The sequence below is a fragment of the Canis aureus genome, chromosome 13, assembly GCF_053574225.1.
Source record: "Canis aureus isolate CA01 chromosome 13, VMU_Caureus_v.1.0, whole genome shotgun sequence".
NCBI lineage: Eukaryota > Metazoa > Chordata > Mammalia > Carnivora > Canidae > Canis > Canis aureus.
In genome coordinates, this window is record NC_135623.1 from 56,157,444 (window position 1) to 56,173,362 (window position 15,919).

General features: G+C 39.3%; 1 protein-coding gene across 10 annotated transcripts in view; it reads left to right on the forward strand.

The window, feature by feature from the left end:
* Positions 1-15,919, forward strand: part of FHIP1A (FHF complex subunit HOOK interacting protein 1A) — a 233,731-nt gene that overhangs the window by 139,911 nt on the left and 77,901 nt on the right. For all 10 annotated transcript variants that reach the window (XR_013351016.1, XR_013351009.1, XR_013351012.1 and 7 more), the window contains 2 exons: positions 2,284-2,515; positions 13,558-14,184. Coding sequence is in view for 1 of the 10 variants with exons in the window: in XM_077846361.1 (XP_077702487.1) it covers positions 2,411-2,515; positions 13,558-14,184 (732 nt within the window). In the remaining 9 variants the exon portion in view is untranslated. The remainder of the gene's footprint in view (positions 1-2,283; positions 2,516-13,557; positions 14,185-15,919) is intronic.

A 15,919-nucleotide genomic window follows, 5' to 3' on the forward strand; every position in this document is an offset into this window, starting at 1 on the left:
CTTAAGGGAATAGGGCCAGGGATTACAGCCAGGAGAAAGGAGAATATAGATTTCTAGAAAGAACTCTGGACTGGGAATCAAGAGACTTACTTTTGATTTCCATCCAAACTAACTCGTAGTTTATGATTTTAGCTAAGATATTGATCTCATCTGTAATGCAGTCTTGCTATCTGAAAAGATTCCATGCAAAGTCCCTTTGAGAATGAACTTAACAGACCTTTGAGAGCATGTTTCTAATTTCAATTTAGAAGCAGTTGGTATGTTGAATGTTCGTCTCATATATTTGAAGATGAATCTGAGAACCCTGGAGCTGGAAGGAGTTTCAAGGAGTTGTACTTTTCGAACCTCTGGGATAAACCAAAATGCTCTGATTTTCCTGTTATTATCATTACATCATCTGAAGAAAGGACATTTTCACAGAAATATTATGTTTAAGACAATGAGGGAGTTGAATAAGAACTTCTTTCATGTCTTATCACTTAAAACAGGTCTGGACATTGAATTGTTACCTCTGAGGACCAGCCTGGTAACCAAAAGTGAGGTGAAGAGGCTGACACTAGGATCCTAGGGAAGAGTGGGGACATGTACTCTGTGTGTATAGGGAGGCCACTCCTGGTTTTTAAAATACCAGATGGGCCCAATAAAACATGCCTCTCAGTGGCAAAGAGCATTGTTGGCAGTGGGCAATGTCTTATTGAAAATAAATTTGGAGCAGTTGGATAGCTCAGTGGTTGAGGCTATCAGTTCGTGATCCTGGGTCCTGGGATCGAGTCCCTGCAGGGAGCCTGCTTCTCCCTTTGCCTATGTCTCTGCCTCTCTCTCTCTGTGTGTCTCTCATGAATAAATAAATAAAATATTAAAAAAAGAAAACAAATTTGTATTAATAGGAATTACATGTTGGAGAATTCACTAATTTGAATAATAAAATGTAGTCCTAGAAGATACACACAAGCTGTTTCCCTCAGGTATATAATTTCTGTGCGCCTTCCTCAAACAGGCCTTCTTCTTTCTGCATACTTTAATCCTCTTCCATTCTCCTTGAACAATGTTTCCTTTCCTCAGAATGATCAACTCTAGCAAGTTTTCTGTTCTTATGTCCATACATTTTTTTTTTCAAGATATGAATGTTGAATGGTTAGCCTCCTGCCCCCAACAGAAGCACTTGTTTTGAATATTCCTTAACTATTTTCTAGTGTTCAATTCCACTCCTCACAAAGAACCTGACCCCTAGGCCTAACCCAAATCCTCGCCTCCAGCCCCCTTTCTCACATTTTATTGTTTGTAGAACGAACAGTTGACCAGTGTTCTCCTTGTAATATCCTTCGTATTACTCAGTTGAAAGTTGCTGTTTGTTGGCACTACAAGTCTGGAAATTTAATCATGGATTTTGTTTTCCATTGCACTAATAATTATAGTGTAATCACTTTACCCAAAAAATAGTATTTGGAACTGTACCCAGTCCTTTTTGTGGGGCGATCAAACTGGTGAGATACTGACATCATCTTACTGCTTCTCTCTGCGAGTTAGCCCCACACAACTGGATCATGCTCTCTGACCTCAATGTCTTTTTCCTCCCGACTGGCTCTGCAGTAGTCAGACTTTCTTCATATTTTAGCCACATAATTAATTTTTCATTTGTAGGTGTGCTACCTTGTACTCTGAGTAAGTACTATCTTGTTTTTGATGGATCATTTCTATCTCTGATTTGTCAAGGTTACTTGGAATTCTATTATTTTTCAGAAAAGCCAGAAAATTTAACTTGTTTTATAGCTATGAAATGACTGAGAATACTTTCAATTCCATTATTACAGCCATTGATTAAAAAAAATGCAATCATATTGGACCTACGAATTTGGGTGCTATTTTACAACTACCCCAGGTTGCATCAGGGTATTTATTTCTGTCACTATTAACTAATGGCTTTCCTGTTCTGGATATTTTTAAATTCCACAGACAATGGTATCATACATAGTTTCTTGCTCAGTTATAGAAATTAGATTTGAATGATTAGAATTATTATCTAGGGGTTTGTGGTTGAAGGTAGTAGAGAAAATAAACCCAATAATTGTTTAATATATGCATGTAGTTTTGGTACCATCATTATTTTATACTTTCAATAGCAAGGTAAGAGAAAATAGGGGAGCCTATAGATTGGGTAGAAATGTCTATTTTGTAGATATTTTTGTTCTGTGTTGGACTTTGAAAATGTCTATGCTTTGATTTAAATTTAATGGCCAGTGTCCTATTTAATAATGAGATGCATTTTTGTTATTGTCATTACAGGTTTCAGAAGATGACAGTGAAATGTGATGAAGTTACATTTCTTATATGATACTTGAAAGTCAGTGACTGTTTGCCAAATTTTCCCGAAAATTAACTATGACTTAGAAGCACTGATTTACGAAGGTTTATGATGTCATCGGTTACTACAGAGAACAAATTCCAGCAGGCTGTGAGCCTGCAGGGAGTTGACCCAGAAACATGCATGATTGTATTTAAAAACCACTGGGCGCAGGTAATGTATGAGTTGCACTTTTTTTGCTGGTGTAGGTAGCCTTCGAGGCCTCTATCACATTGAACCAGGGGTTTCCTACCTCTGTGATAGGTGTCTAGGCCTCCCAGAAATATAGGAAGCTGAACTCTCACAGGTAGGAAGAAAGGCAACTTTCCTTGTTTTTTTTTTGTTTTTGTTTTTGTTTTTCTTTCATAGATTAGATATCTGTTTGAAAACCATGGTTTCCATCAAAGCAATTAGGGAACATACATATTCCTCAGGTATTTTTGGAAGAACAGCCATTGGCCTTACAGTGACTTTTACGTCACTCTGCAATAGACTTGACCGTGATTACAGACTGTTTCCCTCCTCCCTGCTGATTTCCATCTAGTCCTTACACTCTAACAGTGCTAAAGTACACATGTATTAAATATTTACCAAGTGCTGTGCTGAGTACTTCAAAAGCGTTATGTCATTTGCTCTTCTCCACAAACCCGTTAGTGTTAGCTTCCTCATTTTATAGATGAGGGAATGGAAGATTATAGATGTAGAGGAACTTGCTTGAGGTTCTATAGGCAGTGAGTTTCTAAGCAAGTATGTAGACCTTGGTCCCTCAACTTGTGTACTTGACCTCTATGCTCTACTGTTTTTCGGGCTGGTGGTCTCTGTGTAATTTAAGGAAAGAGGATGCCTGGCAGTATCTGAATTCATTACAAAGCTGATTATAAAAGTTTTTTGATCATTCAGTTTGACTTCTCTGTAGCTCGGATCTGCTTGTATAGACAATTAAGGGTTGAATGTTTAGAAAATTTATCAGCTCACTACTTTCCTCAGGGAGTTTACAAGTAGTAAAATAAATAAAATTGGTCTTCTTTACTACTTGTCCAACATTACACTCCCTAGGTGAGCCGGTAAGTGGCTATTTATGTGACAGTTTTTTAATGACTACCCAGTTCCTTTCTGTGGCCGGAAACAGCACAGGGGTTAAAGCACTGAGCCTGCAAATCACAGCAATTATGGGGGACACAGTTTAGATCAAAAACAAAATCAATTCTGCTTCTGGGTCTTTTACACTTTGTAGCTTCTTGTCACTAGTGTAAAGCTTCCAAGATTTTTTATGCATTTCCCATTCTCTGACTTTTTGCTATTAGAATCTTAATGGATTTGCTCTGGATTTAGCAAAGGGAGGAAAATAATTCAGGAGTTTTCCAGATAGAGCAATTATCTTTGACTTTGCACTTTTATAAGTAGTTTAACGTGCCGACTCCAAGTGAGGTTGTGAACCCTAAGGGATGTGCCCGTTAGTCCACTGGATGTGGGAAGAGTATTTTAGGAGGCCTATTTTTAACTTTATCTTTGAAAAATTTCTATTTTGTTTTTATAAAGTACATAATATGGTCACATATTAGTATGTGCACATTTATAAATGTATCTAATAATGATTTGCTCTCATTTTTTTAAATGGTAGGAGTGCACAGATGTTTTATATTGAGAATATTTCCAGCCTCAGTAATTTCATTTGGCTGAAAAAGCCTATCATTCTAATACATAGTCTTGTCTCTGGGCCCATTTCGTGTATTTGTGTAAAAAATATTGTGTAAAAATTGTAAGCATTCCTGGTGGAGGATCTGTGATGTGATCCATTTAGCATTCTGTGCCACTCTTCAAAGACATGATCTATCATCACCCTCTTGATTTTATGTGGATGGATCATTTGCCCTGTCAAATTCCATCCCGGGCAAGCTTTCTCCAAGCTGCTAGAGTACTGCTAGAGAGTCTTAATTCAGGAATGTGTAAATATTCTTTCACATTGCTGAAGGAGTATATGTTGGTCCTAGAATCATATTACTCATTCCCATATTTGATATGAATGATTTCAGCGTTATCAAACATTTTGGGTTATCTGAAGCATGGTACCCTTTTTGAGTACAGAAAAAGGTAGAGCTAAGGGTAAGGATAACTTTGTCAGAGGGAATGGTGTTAAGTTATTAAATGCTTCCTTTTGTAAAATGGGGACGCTCTGGTCTTACTCTTGTTTCAACCATTCCTTTAACTAGCTTAACCTCTTTAGACTTGACTTTTCCTTTTAAGTAAATCTGTAAAGTGCCCGCAGCCTCTGTCTACTTCCAAGAAAGGCTCTTGAGGGCCTTTTTGTTACCTTTATGAATAAAAATATGGCTCAAAGAAATGCATGGGGATGTCAACACAATTATTGTTAAGTGGAGATTTACTAGCCCCAACTATGGATACATCATTGTAGGCTAAACAGGTAGCCATGATATGGGCTTTTAACGAATATATGGATGACATATGTTGACGCATATATGATGCTAATTTGGATGACAAGGTGAGATACATTATTAGAAAATGAATAGCAGTGATTACAGGAATTAAGTCAAAGGACAGGACTATTACCTGTGAAAATGGCTTGGGAAGTGGAGAAACTGAGATTTTGCTAGCCTGACTGTAGGAAAGGAAGGTTTTGATGACAAATGAAAAGAACATGTTAGAGAAGGGGTACTGGGAAGAAATGCTCAGCTTTGGCTCTTTGGTGGTACAAAAAAGGGTGAAAAGTCAGGGCAAAACAGAGATAAAGGGCTCTGTGAGAGGTAAGGCAGGAGACTTTCAGTTGATAGGAATAAATGATACTCACTGTTTGGGAGTTTCATACATTAGCACTTTGCTGAGAGTTGTGCTGGCTGGGAGTGCATGCAGAACGCTTGAGATGACTGGGAAGTAAGCTAAAGTCTGATATAAACTCCTATGACTCCTGTGAGGACAGCCCCTGGGTTCCCCTGAGGCAACCCAAGGAAACCTGTAAGGCTGGCAAGAGATGTGGCCTCATCAGAACTGAGTGACAGCATTGTATTTACTGAAGGGTTCCATTAGCTGGCAAGCACCATGCTTTTTATGTGTTAAATTAGGGAAAATGAAGTCGACAGAAGTCTGTGGTATCTGAGTTCTTCTGTTTGTTAGGGTACTTCAGTACAAATTCAGCACAATTAACATATATTTGACAGGTTTTGTTCCACTGTTTACTAGTAGCTTCTGTTCCAGACCTTGACTTAAAAAGCAAACTTTGATGGAGGAGGATATCCGCTTGCCCACCTACACCTTGCAGCCTGTCAGGGACAGCTTGTTACACAACCAGCCATCATCCAAGGCAGTCTGTGATTTGGGAGGCATGCCAGTGCAGAGACCTGAAATGGCCCAGTCTTGCACTTGAGTTTCCAAATTGGTCCCTGGGTCCTGTGATCTCATGACATCTCCAGAAGGGTTCTCTAGTGGACATTCAGGAATAGTTACATTCCTCACGGCAACCCTGGAGAATCCAGGCTATTGGAAGCAGCCCTTGGCCTATACTTCCTCTCTCTTTCTGAGATGCCATCTCAGCAAGTTGCTCTCTGCCCGTATCATTTTTCTAGTTGGACATTTCAGGGCACCTACAGGCCAGGATGGCACACAGGGTCATTATGGTCTGACCTCATTTCACTCCTTGTCTCTGATTTTGTCTCCAGAGATGCAGCATTACTTGGAGTTCCTAACCACCCCCACTCTTAGGCAGTGTGCGTCAGGCTATTTCAGGCTTCTCTGCCTTAGGCATTTCCTCTTCTTCCTGCCTGGAATATCCTACCCCCTGGTTAAATGCCTCTCCCTCTTAAGAGCTCTTTGGGGACATCAGTTCTTTTAGGAAACCTTCCTTGTACCTTCCATGCTCTTTGATGCTTCCACTCTAAGCTCCAACAGCATCCTGAGTGCTCTTTTGCTGTTATGCCAACCATGTTTTATTAAAATTACATGTACAGTAGCTTCTTCCCAAAGTCATTTCAAGCTCCTCATGATCAGAGACCATTTGTAGTTTACCTACATCTCCAGTCCCAAGAATAAGGTAAGCCTATTGTAGATGTTCAATAAATTGTTGAACTGAGAGACAACAAAGGTGAAATACAACTTCAGAAGAGCTAGGTGATATAGGAAACAGCTTTGAGCGTACACTAATAATAAAACATTCTATAATTTTCTCATAAGATCTTTGGACTTGGATTTAATGATGTGTGATTTGGGGGGCTGTGTGTTTAATTTTTGTAGTAGTCTCTAAGAATAGTTTATAGTCTCATGGACCATCATTTTTATCCCTTGCCTTTGCTTCTTTGCTTCTTTTGAGTGGAAGAGAGAGCAAGAAGTAAGAAGGATTGGTCCACCAGATAAACTATTCAACTAGGGCACCGGGGTGGCTCACTTGGTTAAGTGGCTGGCCTGTGGCTCAGGTCATGATCCCCGTGTCCTGGGATTGAGCCCTGAGTTAGGCTCCCTGCTCAGCCGAGAGTCTGCTTCTACCTCTGCCCCTCTACTCACTCTAATAAATAAATTAAAAAAAATATTCAACTATATTGCCTTGTGAATTAAGCCACCACTTGTTTTTCATAATGGCAGAGTTGTACTTTGTGAAGCTTCACGGACCTTGCTCTATTCATTCTCTGTCCTCTCTTTTCAAACATCGAATCAGTCAGTATTGGTTATATACTCAATGGTGTCTACTCTTAGAGCCAGGAAGACAGAGGTGATGGGATAAAAGTAAAATCAGTGGGGGATGCCTGGATGGCTCAGTTGGTTAAGCATCTGACTCTTGATTTTGGTTCAGGTCATGATCTCAGGGTCCTGGGATGGAGCTCTGTTTCGGGCTTCATGCTCAGTGAGGAGTCTGCTTGAGATTCTCTCTCTCTCTCTCTCGTTGCCGTTTCCCTCTACTCAAATAAAAATAAATAAATCTTAAAAAAAAAAATCAAGCGTAAATGCATATTTCTGGATGCTTCTGGTTAGTCAGTAGCCCAGAGCTGCTCCTCACCACCCTCAGCCTCCAAAAATAAGTGGTTATACAATTTTTAAGCTAAGAAAATTTCAGAGCTCAACTAGAGTAATGGTGGTTGATGAAGTAAAGCTAGTGTAGCCTTTTTCTTCTTGATGAGGATGGGGATAGGAAAAACAGTTAAGTCAAATGTCTTCCCATAATAATGTAAAATAAGTACTGTGTTTTAAGTATAGTATCATGTGTAGAGCTTCAAGTAGCCTGGTTCTATTAAAGAAGTGTAGAGCACTTATATATGGATTTGAGATGTGCATTTTGACCTGTTCCCTGTGAAACCGGTTTTCTTCTTCCATTCATCTTCATTCTTTTGGTCTTTCTTTGCCTTGTCATAGACTAAATGATAGAAATAAATGAAGTCTTTGAGAGATGAAGAGTTGGGAAATATTAGAGAACCTGATCTTAATATCTTAGTCAAGTGATGTTTGTTAACATTTAAAAAATTTATGTTTCAGCTTTTCAAGTACTCTAAACTTGACAGTAGACAGTAAAGCAGAACAAAAGCTACGTTTCTTTAGAGGGCCGAGGCATTAACTTGTGCTTCTGTTGGACTTTAAAGTGGTTGAACATGTGAAAATGTCAGCAACTCACCCACTGTATGCTCAGTGATAAGTCTGTTTTTGCCATGGAATGGAATATTATTACATAGATCATTACTTTCGAATCCTTTCCCTAATACCTAAATTTAAAAAACATACACAAGTGAAGAATTAGCTTATTGTGTTATTTTATTGATTGACGGTCCTACCATGTTTCTTTGTTGCATTAGTGCTAGACCATCTTTGGTCCCAAGGACGTATGGTGTATAGATACTTTACCCTGTTTTGTCCCAGATTGAGGTATGCCTCTGGAGTTTGGGACAGGAGCTGAAATAAACCAAATTGTACAAACATGTGTGTATTATTGGGCTGTTATCTTAATATAAAATAAATGACTCAGTACATGTCTCTCAGGGCAATAGGTGTACCAGGAATGTGTCAGATTGAAAGACATGGCTGTTAAGTGATGATCAAGGACTGGATGGAAATTCACTTTTGTTGTAGTTATTTGGTACATTAAGTGGAAATTGGCTTAAGATCGCAAAAGCCTGCCCTCCTTCTGTGTGATGGAAAATGTTGCTTAGTAACTTGGTTTTTTCCACGGTGCCACTTTAAATTAGCATTCCAAAGGATTTTGAAGTATGGGTTGTATTCATGTGACTTTCTTGAAATAACTAGGCTCTAACCAAAGTGGCATAAGTAATCATCTCTTAATACATGCATGTATGTAAGACATAAAACAATATTAAGATGGAGTCAAAGCTAATCTGACAGGTAAATACTTGTGTTTACCATGAAGAATAATCATTTGTTAGCTGGAGGAGTGATTATGTGGATCTTTCATTCTGAAAGCTTTGAGCTTCCTATTTAGAATTTGTGAATATTTGGAATTCAGGCCTGTTATTACTGACTGATGGGAATCATCTTTAGAGCTAAGGATAGAAGTAATTGATAGGATATCCTTAATGAAAGAAATATGCTCTTTGTTAATTTCATTTACCCCTAATAACCTTCATACTTACCAGGCAAATGACTTTGAAGTTAGGTTAAAATTTAGCTGTATTGGTCAGATGATGATTTGTGTACCATTGTTCACACTGTCGATTTTTTTAATGTATTTGTTACTTTTTAGAATTTTGATCATTTATGTGAGGATCTATGTGATCCAAGCTCATGATTCACACACACACATATATATATACCAGCTGGTATTTATTAAAGTTTATAGACCAACAAATGCCTAACTATGATTGGTGAAACATTTAGAATGCTATTTCCAATCTTAGCTGGCTTTCTTAATGGGCTTGGGCTTTATCAGGGACTGATTGCTTTATTAAATAGCATCTTCAACCTAAAGAAGTGAACTTGTAAAGGAAATCTTTGCACAGCATGTTTTGCTTGCTTTCCCTCTCGTCTGTCCTTGGGTCTCTCCAGCTTCTTTAGTGGTATTTTTTTTACCCTGAACTGAATCCCTGAGACAGTATACAGCTAAGAAGCCAGGGCTGGGAGAGCTGTGGCAAGGTTGAAAGCCTAAGTTAGAGGATACTCAGGGGAATGTGCTTGGCCTGGGGAAGCCACGGGGAGCAGCATGGGACCATAGGTCCATAGTACTGGGAGATCTGAGTAGATAAACGGGTGAAAGTAGGCAGCAGGGAGAAGTCAGGACACAGGAATATTGGGGTTTGGTGGAAGTGATGTGAGATGACAGCACTAAAGGAAAGAGTAAGGAAAAGTCCAGGTCACATCAGGAATCCATCACTGTGCAGCACACTTGGGACGTCAGAGGGTCTTTGGCGTTTCAGTGCATAGTGTGCTCTAGCCAAGAAGCTTCTTAGGCGTTCCCTGTCAGGTTGGGCACCAGGCCCTGGGTATGGGCCCCGAGAGCCCACTCGTAAAAGCAGGTCGTGGGTGTGTCTGTCGGGAAGGGAAGGGGAGGTGGCCTGGGCGAGTCCTGACACCCAAGGAGAGAGGTTAAGGATATGTGTCAGCAGGCTAATTAGCGTTGTGCTGAGCTGTGGATTCCCTGACTCACAGGCCTTGCTGTAACACACCCTCTTCCAGGCAGTGACACCGCCCGGCCAGGGTTGCGAATGAGTGAGGGCTCTTACTATGTCCGCTCCATTCCAGAAGATCAACAAACCTTCTGCCTCTGTGGGTTATTACAGCTCTGTTCTCACCTTTCTCTGCCCATTGGCCCATGAGGTGGTGTAGAGGAGCTTACAACTATAAAGAGGGCAAAGATGCTTCAATTTAACAGTGGCTAAATTGCTTGCATTCTGTATAAAAACCTCTGTTCTCTTTTAAAAAGATTTTTCATAACAACAAAAAAGTAGGTCTGTTTGCAAAGGAATATGGTTGAAAATTAATATAAATGACAATAAATTTTGAGAAGAATGTACTTTGTGCCCATGTACATAGATTTTCCATATATTGCTTACACACATTTAGATATGTAAGAAATACTTGGAGGCATGCATGTAGTACAGGTACGTATACACACGTGTAAATTTATATGGCTTAGGAATTTCAGCGAATTAGATGTCAATTATTTTTAACTCAGTAAAAGACATTAGTACAAGATTACTTTGTCTACTTTTATTTTTATTTATATTATGAAATTAGATCAATTTACGGGGGAAGAACTACTTAACTATAAAATCCCATTTATATCTTTTTTAGACTCACTCCTGATCATGTGTCTATTTGTCAGTCAGTATATTAGTTTTTAACTTAAACGATTTCATATATACATTTGCATGTAATAATTTAGTAATGATTCACTTAGTGTTTATTTTTAATAGCTTTATTGTAGGGTGATATAATATTTTGATAATAATTCTCTTATTGTTGATTGGGTCAATGGTATTTTTATTTTTTAATTATTGAAAATATCATTGACATGAACATTTCTTAACAAATTATTTTTGGATCATTTCCTTGGGGCATTTTCCCCAAAGTGAGCTTAACAAGTCAAAGGGCAGTAACAATTTTATGGCTTCTGTTGGATATTGCCAAATTGTTTTCCAGAAGGATTGAGCTAATTTGCCCCACCACCAACAGTGTATAAAGCACAGTTTCAATTCTAGACAGTTTAGACAGTCTGAGCACATGAGAAGTATAATTGCATTTCTACCCCGAGGCCCACCTGTATAGATAGCTCTCATAACTAAACTCAATATGTGGACTTTGAAATTATAGAACCAACAAAGTGTGTTGCTAATTTATTCTTGAGAATGTGGAGCCCTAAAGTCAGAGCTTTTGGGGCTGGAAAACATGCATGTCGAGGTGGAGACCCCTTTTGGACAAGTGCAGTACTGTGGTCGTGTGCCGTGTGAAGTTGGCAAGGCCAGAGCAGAGGGAAAGACCAGCCAGGCCCTAGCATTTCTGCCAGTGAGGTCGTCAGGCCTCAGAGGAATTCTGGAGGACTTCTGGGAGGTTGGGGGAGGCTGGGGGTGTGGGGTGTGGGATTCTGGAGTCTGGCATACTGCAAAGGAGAGGGGACATCCAGTGAAGACACCAAGGACACCACTCACTGAGCCATGTACCACCCGGGTAGCTGCTAACTGAAGGCCTTTCTCATTGCAAATGTCAAGTCAGGTGTTGGAATGATTTTTTTCCCTTTGTGATAGCATTATTAATTTTATTTTATTTTATTTTATTTTTTAAATCATTATTAATTTTATAATGGAGGTTGATAGAGATTACAGATTCTGTAGAGATCTAGTCATTCTGTAAGGATACACTTGCCTGGTCTGTAAAGGCTCCATTGCCTTGTTTCTGACAGGGGAAAAACTTAAACCTTTCCCCGAGAAATAAATTTTTCTCATTGCTCATGCATGCTGACATAGCATTGTATCTTTGCCAGCTTCCCCAGTGACTTGCAAAAATTCTTTAACCTAAATATAGAACATGTAACAGCATGTTATAGAACTGGGTCAGGAGGGTACTGCAAAAGACAAACATAATCCCCATAGCATGCAGTTTAGGAAGGCAGAAGGGAACAAAGATAAAGTCATTGATAAGGCTTTGGGTTGTCTAAAAATTATGTGTATACATTTTAAAGGAAGTAGATTGAGTGGGATATTATCATAAAAATTCCAAGTCAGACAGTTACATGGGAGTTGGGATAAAAGAATTCTTCTTTTTTTTTTTAAGATTTATTTATTTATTCATTCATGATAGACATAGAGAGAGAGAGAGAGAGAGAGGGGCAGAGACAGAAGCAGGCTCCATGCAGGGAACCCGATGCGGGACTCGATCCTGGATCTCCAGGATCATGCCCTGAGCCAAAGGCAGATGCTTTAACCGCTGAGCCACCCAGGCATCCCAAGGATAAAAGAATTCTTTTAATTTCTAGGTCCCAAAGTAGAAGTAAGTCTTGACAGGTGGAGAGAGGTAGGAAGCATTCATTAGCCAGCAGTGGTAAGGGAGAGAAACACCAGGGCTGTCACATGACCTAATTGGAGCTTTACTTATATTTTACCATCAGTCGATTTTTGCTTTTGGTGGTAAAACATGTATAACAAAGATTGCCATCATAGCCTTTTCTAAATGTACAGTTCAATGCCATTAACTACATTTACAGTGTTGTGCAACCATCACCACTGTTTCCAAAACTTTTTTATCGCCTCAAACAGAAACTTGCTATGTTAGGGATTTATTTTGTAATTAGTCATCTCAGAGCTTTTTCTGGTTTCAAACAACACAAGGTTCAAAATATTCATTTAAAAAATTTTTTTTAATTATTTTTTTTTTTAGTTGCAGCATATGCCATAGGCTAGGGTTGATTCTGCTAGGTATGTGTCTGTTGTTCATCAGTTTCCTTTCATCCTTCCTAAACTTGCATGGTTGGTGGAAGAGGGTGCCCATCCAAGTAGAGGAGGGAGGAATGTTCTGTCGAGGGCATGTGAAGAGCTGTGTTTCCCTGTTGGAACCTCCGAATCAACTCTATTTGTAGAAGAACATGCACAGGCAGTCTTACTTACTTCATGTATTTTAAAATTAAAAAGCAATATTATATTCTTGACAGTTCAGAAAAAGAATTGAGGACTTGTCATGATTTTGAATGCAAAAATGACTATTGACATAGTTGGTAATGATGGATCTAAAAATATATAAATAACTTTTCATCTATTGTATCACAATTTTTCATTTTGCTCAATAGTTCTCATAATAATAAAAGCTTATGAATGGATGTAGCTTAATTTTTATAACCATACTATCATCTTTGACATTTAGATTGCCAAAATTGATAACTTTTCTAAATGAGCACCTTCAAACATATGCTTTCTGTAGTTTAACTGCTTCATTTTATTCTCATGAGAGAGACACACAGCGTTCATATTTATCTTTTCTCTTTTAAAATTTTATTTATTTATTTGAGAGAGAGTGTGAAAGACCACGAGCAGGGGGGAGGGGCAGAGGGAGAGGAACCAGCAGACACCCTGCCGAGCAGGAGCCCAATGCAGGGCTCAACCCTGGGATCATGACCTGAGCTGAAGTCAGATGCTTAACTGAACCATCCAGGTGCCCCTTCATTATTTACCTTACTGTGGCCATGGCTTCTGCATTTTCCATGAAGGTATGACAAGTCAGTGGTGGTGTGTTTTTGTAATTATGGTAAACAATAGATAGATGACAGATGTTGGAATTGGTTACAGGTTGTGAAGATCTTAGAGAAGCATGACCCCTTGAAGAACACCCAGGCAAAATATGGATCCATCCCTCCAGATGAGGCCAGTGCTGTACAGAATTATGTAGAACACATGCTCTTCTTGCTCATTGAAGAGCAAGCCAAGGATGCTGCGATGGGGCCAATTCTGGAGTTTGTGGTCTCAGAGAACATCATGGAGAAACTCTTCCTTTGGAGTTTGCGGAGGGAATTTACCGACGAGACTAAAATGGAGCAGCTAAAGATGTATGAGATGTTGGTCACGCAGTCACACCAGCCTCTGCTGCACCACAAACCCATCCTAAAGCCCCTGATGATGTTGCTGAGCTCTTGTTCGGGAACAACCACCCCTGCTGTGGAGGGGAAGTTGGTTGTCCTGCTCAATCAGCTTTGTTCCATCCTGGCCAAAGATCCATCAATTCTGGAACTCTTCTTCCACACTAGTGAGGACCAAGGGGCAGCCAACTTCCTCATCTTCTCCCTTCTGATTCCCTTCATTCACCGAGAGGGGACAGTAGGGCAGCAGGCCCGAGATGCTTTGCTGTTCATCATGTCTCTGTCTGCTGAGAACAACATGGTGGCCCGTCACATCGTGGAGAACACCTACTTTTGTCCAGTAAGTCCCTCTCATTGGGTGCCTGCCACCTACTTTATTCCTCTACTGTGCTACTGGTAAATTTTTTTTTTTTAATTCCTTTCTTTTCAGCAAGTTGTACTTGGCACCTTCTAAGGAAAGATGCTTGGAGGAAATCTTTTGGAGGGAGCAGAGAAATCTTAAGTTGAGATGCTATTTGGCTGAGCATTGTCAGCTCAAAACAAGCCAAGAGGAAACTATATGTATTGCCATTTCTTGTGTCATTTCTGTTGAGTTAGGAACTATTTTAGTTTTTTTATAAGAGCACATCCTGAGTGACTGGTAAGACCTCCACTTTCTATATTCTTAGCTTTTCAAGTTGATTTCGCACCATAGAATTGTGGCGTGTAGTGAGCCTGCTCAGCTCGTTTCACAAATTAATTTGTTTCTCAGCAGGATAATGACCATAATTGTAGATACAATGTGCTGGTTTTATTTTTAAAAATAAATATGTATTTACAGTTTGAGGGAGCAGGAATCTGCTCATCGGCATGGTGAGAAGGAAAGTATGAGGTCCTTTGCAGATGTTGCACTGGTCCAACCACAGTCACAGGTCTGGGACCCTGAAGATTCTTTAGGACTCTGATTATTTTTTTTGTAGTCAGTGTTTGTCGGAGATGTTGGGCAACAGCTCTTTCTGTGTTCCCAGCTCAGTGAACACTTCTGGTCTATTTCCATTGTCTGTTCTTTCTACGGGTCACCTCATTACACTTCTTGATAAACTATATTGTCTTAAGTATGCCTGATTCTGCTGGAATAGTAAAACCATTAATGAATTTTATTGGAACAGGCCAGGCAAGTTGCCATAAGTAGATTAGATTCATTATTAATGAATGCTATATGTTTTGTTTTGTTTTATTTTATTTTATTTATTTATTTATTTTATTTTATTTATTTTATTTTATTTATTATTTTATGGGTGGTTCTTGACCAGGGGAGAGGGCAATGAGGAATGTCTTTGGGGCACGCTTTGCTATCATAGGGACATGAGGTGGCTGGGGAGGGAGGTCAACTGGCATTTAGTGTGTAGGGGCCAGGGATGCTTCATGTCTGATAATTTGTGGAACATTCTTGCACAGTAAAAAACTGACTTGCCCAAAATGCTAATAGCAACTCTAGTTAATAATGCACTGTGTTTGGTTTGAGGTTCAAAAGCAGTAATCTTCTTTATGCTACTAAATTCTTATTTTTGCTGGTGAATATTTATTTGGGAGCAAACAAATGGGTAAAAATTTTGAAAACTAGAACTTCAGTGAAGAAATTCTGGGTACCGTGTGCCTCTTCTGGGTTCTGATGAGTGGAATTAGAAATTGTACAAAGATTGATAGATGGGAAGTAAAGAGTTGATCCCCTTCATCTGGGCCAGCGTATTAAATGTCCCTTTCTTATTGCCTTCAATAGCGCACTTTCTTACGATTTCTTTTTCAAGAATATGTCATAGGTAAGAATGGGACTTCTTAAAAAAAAAAAAAAAAAGAATGGGACTTCTTGCTAAATCTAAGCATCTTTGGAGTACATTGCTGTATTACTTTTCTGTTTCTGCTGCAACAAATTACCAAAACCTGGTGGCTTTATGTAAGACAGATTCATTATCTTACAGTAGGTTAGAAGTCCCTCAGGTCTCACTGAGCTGAAATCGAGACATCAGCAATGCTGTGCTCCTCTCTGGAGGCTCTCGTGGTGAGTGCATCTCCTTGCCTTCTCCAGCTTCTAGAGG